The 14,602-nt window shown below is 48.7% G+C and overlaps 2 protein-coding genes across 4 annotated transcripts in view; one reads left to right on the forward strand and one right to left on the reverse strand.

Moving 5' to 3' along the window:
* Positions 1 to 70: 70 nt before the first annotated feature.
* naxe (NAD(P)HX epimerase) lies at positions 71 to 10,493 on the reverse strand. 3 transcript variants are annotated; one of them, XM_069184854.1, is made up of 7 exons: positions 10,410 to 10,493; positions 8,240 to 8,454; positions 5,943 to 6,051; positions 4,216 to 4,326; positions 2,308 to 2,421; positions 1,451 to 1,598; positions 71 to 842 (listed from the first exon to the last, which is right to left on the reverse strand). In XM_069184854.1, the coding sequence occupies exons 2-7, from the start codon at positions 8,425 to 8,427 to the stop codon at positions 640 to 642; spliced, it is 873 nt and encodes a 290-aa protein (XP_069040955.1). In that variant the 5' UTR covers positions 8,428 to 8,454; positions 10,410 to 10,493; the 3' UTR covers positions 71 to 639. The 3 variants fall into 3 exon arrangements, with proteins under 3 accessions (XP_069040955.1, XP_069040956.1, XP_069040954.1); XM_069184855.1 differs by having other exon boundaries at positions 10,457 to 10,477; XM_069184853.1 differs by having other exon boundaries at positions 10,331 to 10,449.
* Positions 10,494 to 12,573: 2,080 nt separating this feature from the next.
* dennd4b (DENN/MADD domain containing 4B) overlaps positions 12,574 to 14,602 on the forward strand; it is a 54,769-nt gene continuing 52,740 nt past the window's right edge. Inside the window, exon 1 of the mRNA XM_069185452.1 lies at positions 12,574 to 12,929. The gene's annotated coding sequence lies outside the window, so the exon portion shown is untranslated. The remainder of the gene's footprint in view (positions 12,930 to 14,602) is intronic.

The following is a 14,602-nucleotide window of genomic DNA, read 5'->3' on the forward strand; positions in this document are numbered from 1 at the left end:
AAATTTTTCAGCCCTGGGGTTAAAAAAATAAACACTTTGTGGTCTTTCACAGATAAAGAAAAACATCAGGTGAGCTGGAGCCCCTTATTTTATTCAGGAAGAGTAACATTTCCAGGATGGAGAGAGGGTCTTGTTCTTGTGGGGTTCTCCATCTAGTGAGGAGATTTCCCCTTTGACTGCACTCTGTGTTACACGTGCCCTTGCTGAGTTTCAGCGAGGTCACCCATGAGCTTCTGTTGGTGTGGCGCTGTCCTCCCTCAGGCCTGAAGGTGCGTTAAGAAGATCCCCTTAAAAAAAACTGCAATAACATCCTGTAGTCAGGAAGGGACTGAGCTGCAATGGCTGTTGCATTTCACTGCATGATCTTGAACTATTGAAATTTCCTACAGCAGCCCATTGGCTGCCAAGGGATCAGAAAGATTAGTTCTATGTGGCTGAATAAGGACATCTTCCTTTTCTCATCCAAGAAGGTTTCTGGGTTTGCACTGGTGGCTGCTCTGTGTAAGACAGAATGGCCCTGTATTGTAGCCTGGTGCTTGAACTAAAGCACCAAGCTAACCCCCCTAGTCTACTGCATCACTGTACATGCTGTGGCACTGTGGTGTGCAGTACCCCCCCACACCCACACTGCCCTGGGCGCTACATCAGCCGGCGGACGCAGTCTGTGCTTGGGTACTCAGGCAGGTTGAGCTGGTATTTGCTCTCCAGCGCCTGGGGCACAAAGCGCCCCCCCAGGTAGTGGTATCGCCCTCGGAAGAGCTGGGCGGCCTTCTTGGGGGCGGTGAGAGAGATGAGCATGTCGGGCTGCAGGCCGTCGGGATTGCCCTTCTCCACATCCCAGCCTGGGGGGGAGGGAGAGAGAGGATGAGCTCGCTGCTCCTGTCTTCACACGGAGGAGGAGTTCCACAGCCCCGGAGTTCTTATCCCACCATGAGTGAAAAAAGGAGATGAAAACCGGTCACAGGTCCTGGACCCCTAAACATTCCTGTTTGCATTTCAACCCAGTTGTTGCAAAGCAGAACATACAACTCACTGAGGACTCCTATAAACCTCGCATGCCTGGGATAGAGTTCTGCGATGCTGCAATAACCAGGTTAAAAAGCTTCTATCAAACAATTAAGACCCTTAGTTTAAATTTCCCTTTAGTTCTTTAAGGTTTAAGGGTGTTGCATAAAGAATCTAAACACATGGTCAAGACAAATGATGTACTTGTGGAGACACTGATTGCATAGAAACATGAGCATTAGATATGTCTTCTTTTCCTTTCATGATTCGTAAATATCATCAGAGGTACTTTCAATGATCAGCTGATGGGGCTTTGTACAACATCCTTAAACCCAGTAAACACTTGAGAAGACAACTAAAGGAAAGGTTAACTTGAGGCGTTTTATATAGCTGGCAGACGGACTTTGAGCTGCTGTCTTGAGCTCAGGCCGTGCCCTGTACTGACCAGAGGGGATGTCGATGCTGGCGATGGGCACGGTGACTTTCTTCAGGGTGCTCAGGATGCCTCCGAACGGCTCCCTCACGGCTCCTTTGAAGCTGAAGCCGAAGATGGCATCGACCACCAGGTTATAGGCCTCGTCGATCAGGTCCGGCTGCCAGGCGGAGAGGGGAGACAGTCAGCCAGAACCACACAGATCAACATAGTCCTTCACTTTCAAGCCTGCAACAGACTCGGTAACAAAACGTGACACTACAGGGTTTGGTCTGTCTGCAGCAATTATGTCCATCAGCTGCTAAATCCATTAACTGAGTGTTAACGGGAAAAAATTACAGACACTAAAACTTTGTCAACTAGATTTGATCATTGGCATAAATAGATTAAGTCGATCAGTAATCAAGCAAAACTATTCAACTTTCATTCCAAAGCTGTCTTACCTGTTTTTTGTTTTCATTTCAAAGGCAAATTTAAAACCCCTTCCCTGGGCCGGACTGTTATTTCAAAAGCTGGTAACAAAAAAGTATCTTATCCAGGGAGCAAAATGCACCCCTTAGTGGTCAGTTTCAGTACAGCACTGATGGCTCATTACTGAACATACAGTAGTGCTCTAAGCTTCCTCCCACCTGTTCAACTCAGCAGAACATGTGCACTTACACCACACCACCTGCACAGCAGTTTATCAGAATTTTCACCGCCTGTGGTACATAAGTATTCCTTCTCCAAGACCATCTGCATCAGGCCCTGCGTCAGGCGTGAAGCCGAGCAGTACCCGTCACTGTGGTGTTTGAGTGCATCGTTTCTGTGCTCGGTGTTTTGCCTGCAGAGACGCCTGACGAAAGTGGTGGCGGGGGGGGTCTGCCCACCTCGGCTGGCACCTCGGGCAGGAAGCGGAGGCCCATCTTCTCACACTGGACGGTGAGGCTCTCGAACAGGGGCTTGCTGGGCCGCTTGGGGTACACGATGGCGGGCTCGTATCCCTGCAGCGACAAGCAGACAGCCCTTGGTATAGAACAGCATAGGCTGAATGTGCCGAGAAAAAGCGCGCCCGGCGCGTGCTGGAATTCAGGGCGCGGTGTTGTACAGTTCAACAGCTTGGGCTCTGGGAGCAAGACTGCTTCTCTAAAGGCATGAACCTTTATGTGTTCACACCTAGATGTGAGCAGTTAACTTGGTTAACAGGCTCGTTATTGATACCCCTGTACTTCAAAGGGCTAATCAAATCTGCCAGTAATTTCTTTATTAATTCTGCCTATGTGTTGCATGCTAACAAGGTGGTAAGCTCTGTGTGAATGAGGAATGAGTGTTCAGGTTTGTAACCAGAAACACTTTCATTAACTTGTGTTGTCTTGAACTGTGTCGATACTGAAAGAGTTTGCTATCGCCAGTTATGATCTGCATGATCTATGATCAAGTGTCTGAGTGATAAATGGACTAGATGGTTATGCAAACACCCACAGCACCACTGTGCTGCCCTCGCTTATTCTTCTACCAAATCACATATTTCACATACATTTCTATACGTCGGTATTTGTGTGCATCTTAATTGCTCAGTGGATCATTACACTGAATAAGCACATGGGGAATTATCAAACACATGCAGTAGCAATCTCTGTTGGAGTCAGTACTGCCTTTTATTACTAGTCTTTATGTCACTGTGGCTTATGTCCATAAAACCAGAATTTATCACCGTGCTAAATTCATACCACAAATCTCCAAACAATAAAGTACCCAAACCCTTCAAAGCTGTAAGTGCTGGCTCAAGGCTTGTGGTTTTTTAGATCTCAGCTCTGTCCTACAAGTATTTTATGATCTTCTTTATCTATCCTGGTTATTGTTAAAACTCGTTAAAGCATCATGCATTGGAGGCAGGAGAGGAAGCACTGCTTGTAGAAATCTCCGTCATCTAAGACGCACGGCAAGTGCAAACTGTGCTCTTGTTGTGCTGAGTGGTCCTCCCATCCGCCCCTCCCAGAGACCAGTGGTCCCGAGAGAGGCTGGGAGCGCCCTGGGGCGGCACAGGCTGGCACACAGCGTGCAGCTCGCACACGGGGCCCAGGACACAAAGGAAAGGACATCATTCGGCCCTTCCTGGCCATCCGGTTCAATTTCTCTACAGTTCCTGGTTGTACTGGGTGGAAACAACCCCGCCCCCCCAGTATTAAACTCACTGAACCCCCCCTGGAAAAGTGAGCTGCTGTTCAGCCCTAACCTGAATGGGATGGGGCACCCTGAGAAAAACCCACATGGACACAAGGGGAACATACAGACTCCATATAGACAGCCCCTCCAGGCTGGAATCAAACCCAGGGCCCTGGAGCTGGGAGGCAGTAGTACTAACCATAATGCCACTGTGCTTGAAACAACACAGCTCAGTGATGAAATTGGTTACATACATAAGTAGGGCTAAGGGGAACATGTTGACAGAGACTTCCAAAGGCCCTAAGAACAAGGTTGACCATCAGGGGACTCATGCCAATCATCATGGTGCAAGCTAGCGCCCTCCACTGCCCCCTGACATCTCTCCTGGTTCCTTACAGCTCCTTTTGAATGTGCACTCGGCAATCCTCTGAGCACTAAGGAGGAAAAGAACGCCCCTCTACACAAAGAGTGGTGGTTGCCTGGAACAAGTTACTCGGACATGCTGTTGAAGCCAACAACCTGGTTCCCTCGAGACATGACTGGACGAGACTGGACCAGCGATCAGACACGATGGCCTGGCCGAAGGGCCTCTTGTCTGTAAGCTGGCGCAGCGAGGAGCTGCGGACACTCACGAAGAGCTTGAGGTGGCGGGCACAGACCAGGCCGTCTCCCCCGTTGTTGCCTGGACCACAGATTACCAGCACTGCAGGGGGGCTCTTGGTCAGAGAGGACACAGGATACGCCTGGAACAGGACACAAGCGGCCTGTTAGTGCACAGAGCACCCTGATCCATGAAGGCTGGAGCATAACACTCTCTCTGAGAGACACACACCAACTCCTCACACACTCTCTCACTAAAAGCAACGTCATGTAAAGGGGGGTGGAGGTGGATATCCCTGATTCTGGAGAATCAGAAAGCAGCAGGACTCATGGACTGCCTTTAATTCAACATTTTGTGAAGACTAGGAACACGTGGGATTATGATCAGTTCATTAAAGGGGCGGAGCAGTGGCTCTGTGGCTAAGGATCTCATCTGACCGGTTTTGTTCTGAACTGTAATTTATGCAAAAGGCTTAGATTACAAATAACAGTTCCCATGGGCGGGGGGTTAGGGTTAGAGCAAGCTGGGGTCTGTGAAAAGACAAATTCCTAATGCAAGAAATTGTATAGTGCCAATAAAGTGATGTTATCTTAAACAGTTTGGTTAGGATTGGCCAGCTGTGGTCCGTACAGAATTAAGTGGCATTGGTATTTTCATTTAGAATGATTTCCACACCAGTCTTCTTAATCTTAAAGTGTCAAGATGAAACGGTTCAAAGTGGTTAGAAATGAGGCTGATCTGAGGGTGACACAGAAAACCTGCAGGGCTGAGACTCTTTAGGACCAGGGTTGGCCAGCACTATCAACACACCTTCAATTATCCTTTTCATTCTAATAATTGTATCATTACTATTCCTCCGATGTTCTTGCTGGCTGATGCAACGTACTCAATTTCATACACCACCATTACTTTTCTGTTTTCAGACTGGGATCCCATCCAGAGTGAAGTCCTGCCTTCACTGAGCCTTTTTTAATCATCCCAGTTTTATCCTGCAAAACCAGGACGTTGTCCAAAGCTTATTAGTCAGGTCTGCTGTTGCCTTCTGCAATGCATCAAGGACACGTGCCCCAATTATGATGCTTCTCATTAAGAGACTTAGAATTTGCCTTTGTTCCAGTGACACTACACACTGTGGAAAAGGCCAGGTGTGCAACTACTTTACAGTCCACAGGTCATACCACATCCTGGTCCATTCTTACCACTATGGAACACACCATTTTCGAATACTTTATTATGAGTATTAAAATGACTAATAAACACTTCCTGAGCATCACGTGAAACTATAAAAAAAATGTTTATTATAAAATATTTATTAGACTATTAAAAAACACGGCTACAACCAAGAAATAAAATCTAATGGTAACTAGCGCCGTTTCTTGAAAAACTTGCATTATCCGCTGAGAGTAAACAGTCAAGCAGATTAGAGGAGGAGTACAGCTGCAGGGGGCCGAGTCTTTACAGGTTTAGCTCCTTCACAGCAAGAAGTGCTTAAAACAAGGAGAAGCCCAATCCTATTAAAACGAGCTCATTAGCGCAAACTGCAGTCAGATCACTGCGGATGAGCTTTCAGCTAACCTCAGCTCCTCTGCACTGCAGGGCAGTGTGCCAGCTCCATTTACAAGCCACCTCCACAGGGCCTGCTGGCGGGCCTACGACCTGCCTTCACAGCTGCTCTTTCAGCACACGGCTCGGCGGACAGCCTGCGCGAGCCCTGCAAGAGCGCTGGACTCTTTCCACTTCTGGACCTCGTGTCCTGACCTTGGCGATAGCCGTGGCGCAGCTCAGTCCGGCGAGCTCCATCAGCTGGTCCACACTGAAGCGATACTCAGTGAAGAGCTCCTCGTCGATCCGCTGGGCCTCCTCCTGACTGGACACACACAGACACAGAGAGACGCGCACCCCCACAGAGACACAAGGACACACACAGAGACGCACACAGCGACACAAGGACAGACACAGAGAGAGACGCACACCCACAGAGACACGCACACCCACAGAGACACAAGGACAGACACAGAGAGACGCACACACACACAGAGACACAAGGACAGACACAGAGAGACGCGCACACCCACAGAGACACAAGGACAGACACAGAGAGACGCGCACACACACAGAGACACAAGGACAGACACAGAGAGACGCGCACACCCACAGAGACACAAGGACAGACACAGAGAGACGCACACACACACAGAGACACAAGGACAGACACAGAGAGACGCGCACCCCCACAGAGACACAAGGACAGACACAGAGAGACGCGCACCCCCACAGAGACACAAGGACAGACACAGAGAGACGCGCACCCCCACAGAGACACAAGGACAGACACAGAGAGACGCGCACCCCCACAGAGACACAAGGACAGACACAGAGAGACGCGCACCCCCACAGAGACACAAGGACAGACACAGAGAGACGCGCACCCCCACAGAGACACAAGGACAGACACAGAGAGACGCGCACCCCCACAGAGACACAAGGACAGACACAGAGAGACGCGCACCCCCACAGAGACACAAGGACAGACACAGAGAGACGCGCACCCCCACAGAGACACAAGGACAGACACAGAGAGACGCGCACCCCCACAGAGACACAAGGACAGACACAGAGAGACGCGCACACCCACAGAGACACAAGGACAGACACAGAGAGACGCGCACACCCACAGGGACACAAGGACAGACACAGAGAGACGCGCACATCCACAGGGACACAAGGACAGACACAGAGAGACGCACACATCCACAGAGACACAAGGACAGACACAGAGAGACGCGCACCCCCACAGAGACACAAGGACAGACACAGAGAGACGCGCACACCCACAGAGACACAAGGACAGACACAGAGAGACGCGCACACCCACAGAGACACAAGGACAGACACAGAGAGACGCGCACACCCACAGAGACACAAGGACAGACACAGAGAGACGCGCACATCCACAGAGACACAAGGACAGACACAGAGAGACGCGCACATCCACAGAGACACAAGGACAGACACAGAGAGACGCACACACACAGTGACGCAAGGACAGACACAGAGAGACGCACACACACAGTGACGCAAGGACAGACACAGAGAGACACATACACACAGTGATGCAAGGACAGACACAGAGACACATGGAGACGCACACACACAGCGACACAAGGACAGACACAGAGACACAGAGAGAAGCGCACACCCACAGAGACACAAGTACAGACACACAGATAGAGACACAGACACTATAGTCAGCATAAGTGACACTGAGTTCACTCCCGTATTCCAAAGGCCATTTTACATCTCAGCACTTGTTCACACAATACTGACGCTAACTCAGATATCACAGGCACATCAGGCAATAACCTGGAGCAAAGAAACTATTATAAAAATTAAAAATTATTATAAGAATACAAAATGGCATTTGTAAATACCCACACACCATTGAGGGGAAACTTTCTACTTACACCATTAAAGCAAGTACATCTACTGCCCACAACACAGGGTTACTACAGTTAGAAAACAGATCTGTACACTTGAGAGTCCCGTTTAGGTAATACTGATGGAAAGCACTGCACAGAATTTGACTTCTCTCCTCATCGGTCACACACAGTACACAATTAATACATAAAATACATTTAACACTTAAGAAGTGTTATTTACAAGTGTTATTACTAGAAATTCTTAGTGCTAAAAACAGTATTTCTTGGGACATCATTGGCACATAAATGTGACAACCCAGAATATCGGACAATCTCTTGTTCAAGTAAGTAGCTGCGTCAGCATGCACAGGCTGCAAATGAACAAGTAAAAGTTTATTCCATGCTGGAAAGAAAAGAGATGCTGTGTTTCGGCTGTTAAGCCTTCTTCAGGTGTCAATCTCTTGTCTGTTCATAAAAAGAAATTTTGTGGTAAGGGTGTACTCCAGGTGGATGCTGCACATTGGTGGTGGTGGAGGGGAGTCCCCATTACCTGTAAAGCACTTTGAGTGGAGTGTCCAGAAAAGCGCTATATAAGTGTAAGCTATTATTATTATTATTATTATTATTATTACTTACCTGAGGTATTTGATGGGGCGGGCTGGCTCCATGGAGGAGGAGGAGCTTAGTCTGGTACACACCCCGTTGAGTAGGCCACGCCCACCGATCACAGGACACTCCCCTTTGTGTGCAAGGACCCCGCCTCCCCGCACGCAGCGCGACGTCACCAGGACCCCGATCCCGAAAAGAGCTCGCAGCCCCAACATCCAGAGGAACCCAGGCCAGCAGCACACCTGGAGCACAAGCAGGGAAAGCCAGCGTGCTGATGCACAAACGCACAATTTGACAACTGATATTTCACCAAGGGCTGCATCTCCTTTAATCTCCTCCTCTTCCTTATCACAGCCTGCTCTTGCCATGCAGCTTAGTATGGGGTCCCCTAAACTCCTAGGGGGTGACTTTCTAATTTTACAGCACAGAGCATAGAGGCTAGAGCTGCCATCTCATAGCTCTTGGATCCCAGGTTTGAGTCACTTGAGGGGGGTCTTCTGTGTGGAGTCTGCATGTTCTGGCGTATCCATATGGGTTTTCCCTGCAGATAACGTTCACACGTGCGGGGTCTTTAAAGTAACTGAAACAGTAAATTCGCACTGAGAGAACCAGAAACCGAACAATTCAAACCCCATCACAGTTTAAAGACTAATCCGTCAATACCTTCAAAGTACAAGAGTTTCAATATGATATAAAAGGAATCGGAAAGGAACCTTATTAGCGCCACGGCTAAAAAAATATTTAAGTTTCTTGTTTAAACGCAATACTATCTCATTTATACGCAATACGTTTTTTGATTAAATGCAAAAAAAAATTTTTTTCTCCCTGTACGCTTCCGTACATATGATTTTTTTCATCACCACTTAAATATGTGATATTCCATGACAGGCGAGAAAAGAAACGAGAAAATAAATTACTTCTGCGTCTTTTTTTCCCCCAAAACAAAAGCGGGGTTAAATGATATCTCGAAGTCCTTTTCTCAATTCCAAATAAATGTCAGCCAGTCTTTTTAAATCAACAGGTGGGAAAGCATTCGGCTACTTTGATCGCTTTAGTCCGTTCAAGCTACAATTATTGTTCAGGACCCAAAAAGCTATAAATGACTTATTCTAATGAGGTTGATGAGATGGTCACATCCTTCGGCTCAAGAAGGGACGAGCCTCACGTTTCCTCCACGTTACAATGAACTCGTATCGAGAGGCTGGGCTGTGGACACAAGGCTCTGGGCCTGAAGATCTGCGCCTGGGGCTGGGAGGTTTCCGGTTCGTATCCCGCAGCCGGCAGAGGAATCCTACTGCGTTGGGCCCCTGAGCAAGGCACTTCACCCCAACTGCTCCAGGGGTGCTGTATAAATGTCTGACCCTGCGCTCTGACCTCCAGCTTTTCCCCCTGTCTGTGTGTCTCATGGGGAGCAAGTTGGGGTATGCGAAAAGACAAATTCCTAATGGCCAATAAAGTGATCTGGTCCGATGTTCTTAAGGTCATTACGACCCCCGGCGAGTCACGCTGAAGCCCGAGCGATCAGGACAGTCTTCACACACGCTTGCGCCAGACACGTCTCCATGATCTAGTGCCCTTTTTAGGTTTAGTTCAAACCTAAGCAGTCAAACATATCGACATCATATAAACATTTTAAACATGATGTCGATACTTTAACATTTTATTGTCCCTAGGGGACAATGAAGTTTGAATTGAATTAAACTCTTCTGTCTCAGATCCACACAGGACGTTTATTTTCTAGGTACAGCTCAAGTCAAGCTACGGTTCGGAGCTCGGTTAGAAACATTGGAATAATGCATTTCCAGTACTCAGTTAATTCAATAATCAGACCATCTTTGCAGCATCAAGTCCTGGGGACGCAAGAACCAGAAAATACTCGACTCGCTTCCACAGGAATTAAGTTGGAGACCCAGCGTTACGTTTTAGTAAACGGTGCAACCTCTGGGACATAGCGTGCATTTAAAAAGAGTTCAGCGATGTAGCTTGGTAAGAGCTTAGTAGACTTAGTAGCACTTTTTATATACGTAAACTCTAAATTGTGAAGTTGTTATATAATGAGTTGAAAGCAGCATTAGGCCCTGACATTAGCACTGCATGTTTCATCTCTTTGACACTCACCACTTTCGACCTTCCTTAGTTACGTTTTCTGTTATGTTAAACCCGGTTCAGGTCTTAGAAAAATATACTTAACCCTAACCTGCTTATGAGAAAAATGGTAGTATAAAATACCCTCCACCTACATACACGCAAAAACGCCCACAGCCTTCACACACACCAGCTTCCGCAAACATAAAAATAGAAAGTTTTTTAACCAATGAGAATACGGTGTTGAAAAGACCTCGGTTGAGGGACAAGTAGTTGAACCAATAAATAGCTGTAATGGGCGGGGCTAGTTGAGATAGATCAGCGAATCACGAAGAGGAATGGGGTGGTGCCTTTTTTTTAAGGGACCATGTCCTCTTGACAACACAAATGGTTAATTTGTTTTAAAATCGAGTTTTCTTGTAGCAAAAAAGAAAAAATGCACAGGTAACTGGTACCTCTCCAGACTGCAATTTGCAGTTCAAAATTCACCGAACTGTTCAAAAATCAGGTGATAAGACTTTTCATCCAAAATAATGCGTCCAGTTAAGTGTTTAAGATTAGAGACGGAGTGAAGCTCAGAGGTTCGCTGAAGCCCTCTAGGATGGAGCTGTCCGAGCAAGCGGTTCCCAGTCCTGCTGGGACACACCTGCGTTTTTTTCCAGCTGAGCTCTAAATCCTCGGTGCTAAGTGATGGCACTGCTCATCTGCTTCCTTACATTTTTATTCGGAAGTCTCTTCTCTCAGGCCTGAGCTGCAGAAATACCTGGAGGCCGGCAGACACACTGGACTTTGCGAGTGAACAAATTATTTGTTTAATCAATACACTTCACAAGTGATCGCACTCTTTGAGAACTGGGGACTGCAGTAACAGATTTAGAAATATATTTTCTCACCTCTTTTTCCAATTCAGGGTCATGGGGGAGCCGGAGTCTATCCCAGCAAGCAACAGGCGCCAGGCAGGGCACACCCTGGGGGGGACGCCAGTCCAACACAGGGCAGACAGACACACAGACACAGACACACACACACACATACACACACACACACTCACTCACACACTCACACCTGGGCCAATTTCCCCAGAAACCAATTGACCCACCAGCATGTCTTTGGACTGTGGGAGGAAACTGGAGCACCCTGAGGAAACCCACACGCATGTGGGAACATGCAAACTCCACACAGACAGAACACAGGGCCCAGGCAGTGCGAGGCTAACCACTGTGCCACCGTACTGCCCGGAGTCAGAAATGCCTGTTTGAAATCGGACACTTTCATGGGAAGGCACAGTTGGCAACCAGATATGACAACCAAACCGTCAGCACCAGTGTAGCCTCCTCAGAGTCTGCAACGGCACTGGACAGGAAGCAACGTACTAACCGTGAGACAGAGCGCTACCGGCTACTCCGCAACTCCTTCCTGAGCCAGCGAGTTCGTTACAGTTGACTCACAATGAATAATTTAAAGTAACATATCTCCTGCAAACGCCCACTTTTCACCGCATGAAGGAGTCGCTCTTTTCCTTTTGCATAATCACGTCTGAGCGTCTCTGGAAATAACCTTGAGGGGGTTTAGCGTGTGAGCTGTGGTTTAATATACGCTGCAACAGGTATCGCTGAAGTCACGAATAGTATTAATCTTACCCTGTAAGATCAGATCACTTTATTAGCCCTATACAATTTCTTGCATTAGGAATTCGTCTTTTCGCATACCCCAACTTGCTCTCCATGAGACACACAGACAGGGAGAGAAGCTGGGGGTCAGAGCGCAGGGTCTGCCATTTATACGGCGCCCCTGGAGCACCTGGGGTTAAGGGCCTCTGCCAGGGGGATTCCTCTGCCGGCAGCAGGATTTGAACCAGCAACCTTCCAGCCACAGGCACAGATCCTGAGCCACAGAGCCACCGATTAAAACTCTTTCATGAGGGATTCCTCACATGTACAGAATGCCCGAGGTTATCCGTACAATCCGCGACATGGCGTTTTTAAGACGGGAGAGGAGGGACCCTCCCCTGAAATCTGAGTATTAGGTGAATTAATACACAATCAACACACACACACACACGGGAACTGTTATTTGTAATCTAATCCTTTTACATAAATTACAGTTCAGAACAAAACCGGTCAGACGAGTTTATTTTCACTCCCCGGCAGCAAAAAAAAAAAAAACGAACAAGAAATGGAAAGAAAAGCTTAAAATCTGCGATCCTGTGAATCCCTCTAATTCAACGGCACCGCTGAACGCTGAGGTGAAACTTAATTTGCGGGCGCAAGATAAATAACTGTAGTTCATCCACGCCGCCAGTCGTCAGTGTTTGCTGTAAGGGCCACATGCTCATTGGCTCGGAGGGGTTTTTTCTGATAACGCGGCTGTATCAGCAAGAGGGCGACTGCAGAGACAGCTGCCTGCCTGCCTCCCTCCCCGTCGCTGTGGTCGCGGCAGAGACGTCTCTGTCGCCTCGGAAGCTACACCGGCTCTTGAGATCCCCCCCCCCAGCACAGAAAGCCCGGACTGCGGAGACACGGGTGGATAAGGGCGTCACAAACATGCAAGGAGCCCACGAAGAGCACGACCCAAGCCGCTGAGAGGATGTCCCCCGCAGAGAGCTATCGCAGCGGCCAGCACGGTTCAAACGGTAAGAGGAGATCGCTGCTCCCGGCTCGGTGCGCGGCGCCCGGCTGCGCTGAGGCTAAGCAGGTGTAGAAGGGCTACTGGGGCAGGTAAAGGGCTGACCCCTTCCCCCTCCCCCCATAAACCCAAACAAGCTGGGCTTTTTATTGATCTGCGCTGTGCAGTCGGTGAAAATGCCCCTGCTGTTGCGCCCCCTGCTTGCTCTGTAGCCGGGCAGCGCCGGGGGTCTGACCGTCTCCACACCGGGGGGGAGTGGGCGGCTGTGCGGCTCGTATTTTCGTCGGAGACGGAGTAGCCAAGGGAGAAAAAAAAAAAAACATCGCGAATAACGGTTTTCTCTAGGGAATCACGGTCCTGCGTTTTCCGCCGCCGACAGGTGATCGAGCACTGTGGAAAAGCAGGAGAAACGCGGAGTTGTGCTCGGCAAGGACAGGATATTGACTTCATTATGCGAACGGTGCTCTGTAACATTGTTTACAATCATCAAAACTGCCATTTTCACTTCCACGGCGATGTTGGACAACAATAATGTCTAGAAAGCTCGCAAGAAGGCAACACGACGCTGATAAGCGTGGAACAGCGAAAGATATATAGGTCATATTTTTATTTTACAGACGCAGAAGAACACGAGTGTTTCGTCAACGTCGCAATAACTGGCTTATTAAAAGTCCAGTTTAGGCGGGGGGGGAGTCCAGTTGTGGTCTCAAATCTGCAGGGCGGCGAAAGACGTACTGTCTAGCCTATTGGATGTGAGTGGAAATCTCACAGAATAAGATGTTGTTATAGGCATAGACGCGTTTCGCAGACCGGCGACAGCGCCGTCCATCACCGCTCCGCCCCTCACCTGCAGATGAGAGCGCACACGGCGTGAATTTCGGGCTTTCAGCGTTAGAAACAACAGCTGACAGGGCCCGGCCTCTCTCAGTCGTCTGCGTGAGATTTCTGGGGCTTTCTATGTAGTTGCCCCATTTACACTGCTGCCCTGCGTTAGCTTTCTAAAAAGGGGGGCGAGAGTCGAAATTCGGGGGGGTGGGGGGTCGCCCAGCGATTTCTTCAAACCGGTCGGCGGAGTCCCGCCGTCTCTCCGCCGCCCGCTTGGCCGCGTCTGTCTTTACCAGGGTAAACAACCGTTAAACCTTTGTAGCTGTTGGGTTGTTGTTGTTGTTTTTTTTTTTTTTGCCGCAGCGGCACCTGTTCTTGAATATTCGACCTCCAGAGCGGTTTACCGGCGCCGACATGCTGTGCGCTTGGCTTCCAGGTGTCCTTAGGAAAGGGGAAGCGTGAAAGACAGACGTCCCTCAGGGCGCCTTCAGGTGTCCGCACGTCCTAGCTAGACTGCAGCTGTACACAGGAACAAGTAATAGGTTTATTCCATAGCTAATAGCTGTACACAGTACCATTCCTCTTTTTCTGCAACTCAAGAAACCTGGATGTTCAGGGGTGTGGGGTAAAATAATAATAAAAAAGGCTCTGCCTTCCAGCAAAATCCTGGCTGTCCTTGGCTCCAGGTTCCTCAAAGATTTTTCCTTCCTCTGAGCTGGCCAGAGGCATTTTGAGGAACCAGTTTCGTTTTTCTTTCTGGGGTGGTTGTGGCTGTTGGGCAAGCGTGCCCCGACTGTGTGAAAGGGTTTGATAATAAGCTGACATTCAAAAAATAAAACTAGAAATAAAAGCAGG

This window comes from Lepisosteus oculatus, chromosome 27 (assembly GCF_040954835.1).
Source record: "Lepisosteus oculatus isolate fLepOcu1 chromosome 27, fLepOcu1.hap2, whole genome shotgun sequence".
Taxonomy (NCBI): Eukaryota; Metazoa; Chordata; class Actinopteri; order Semionotiformes; family Lepisosteidae; genus Lepisosteus; species Lepisosteus oculatus.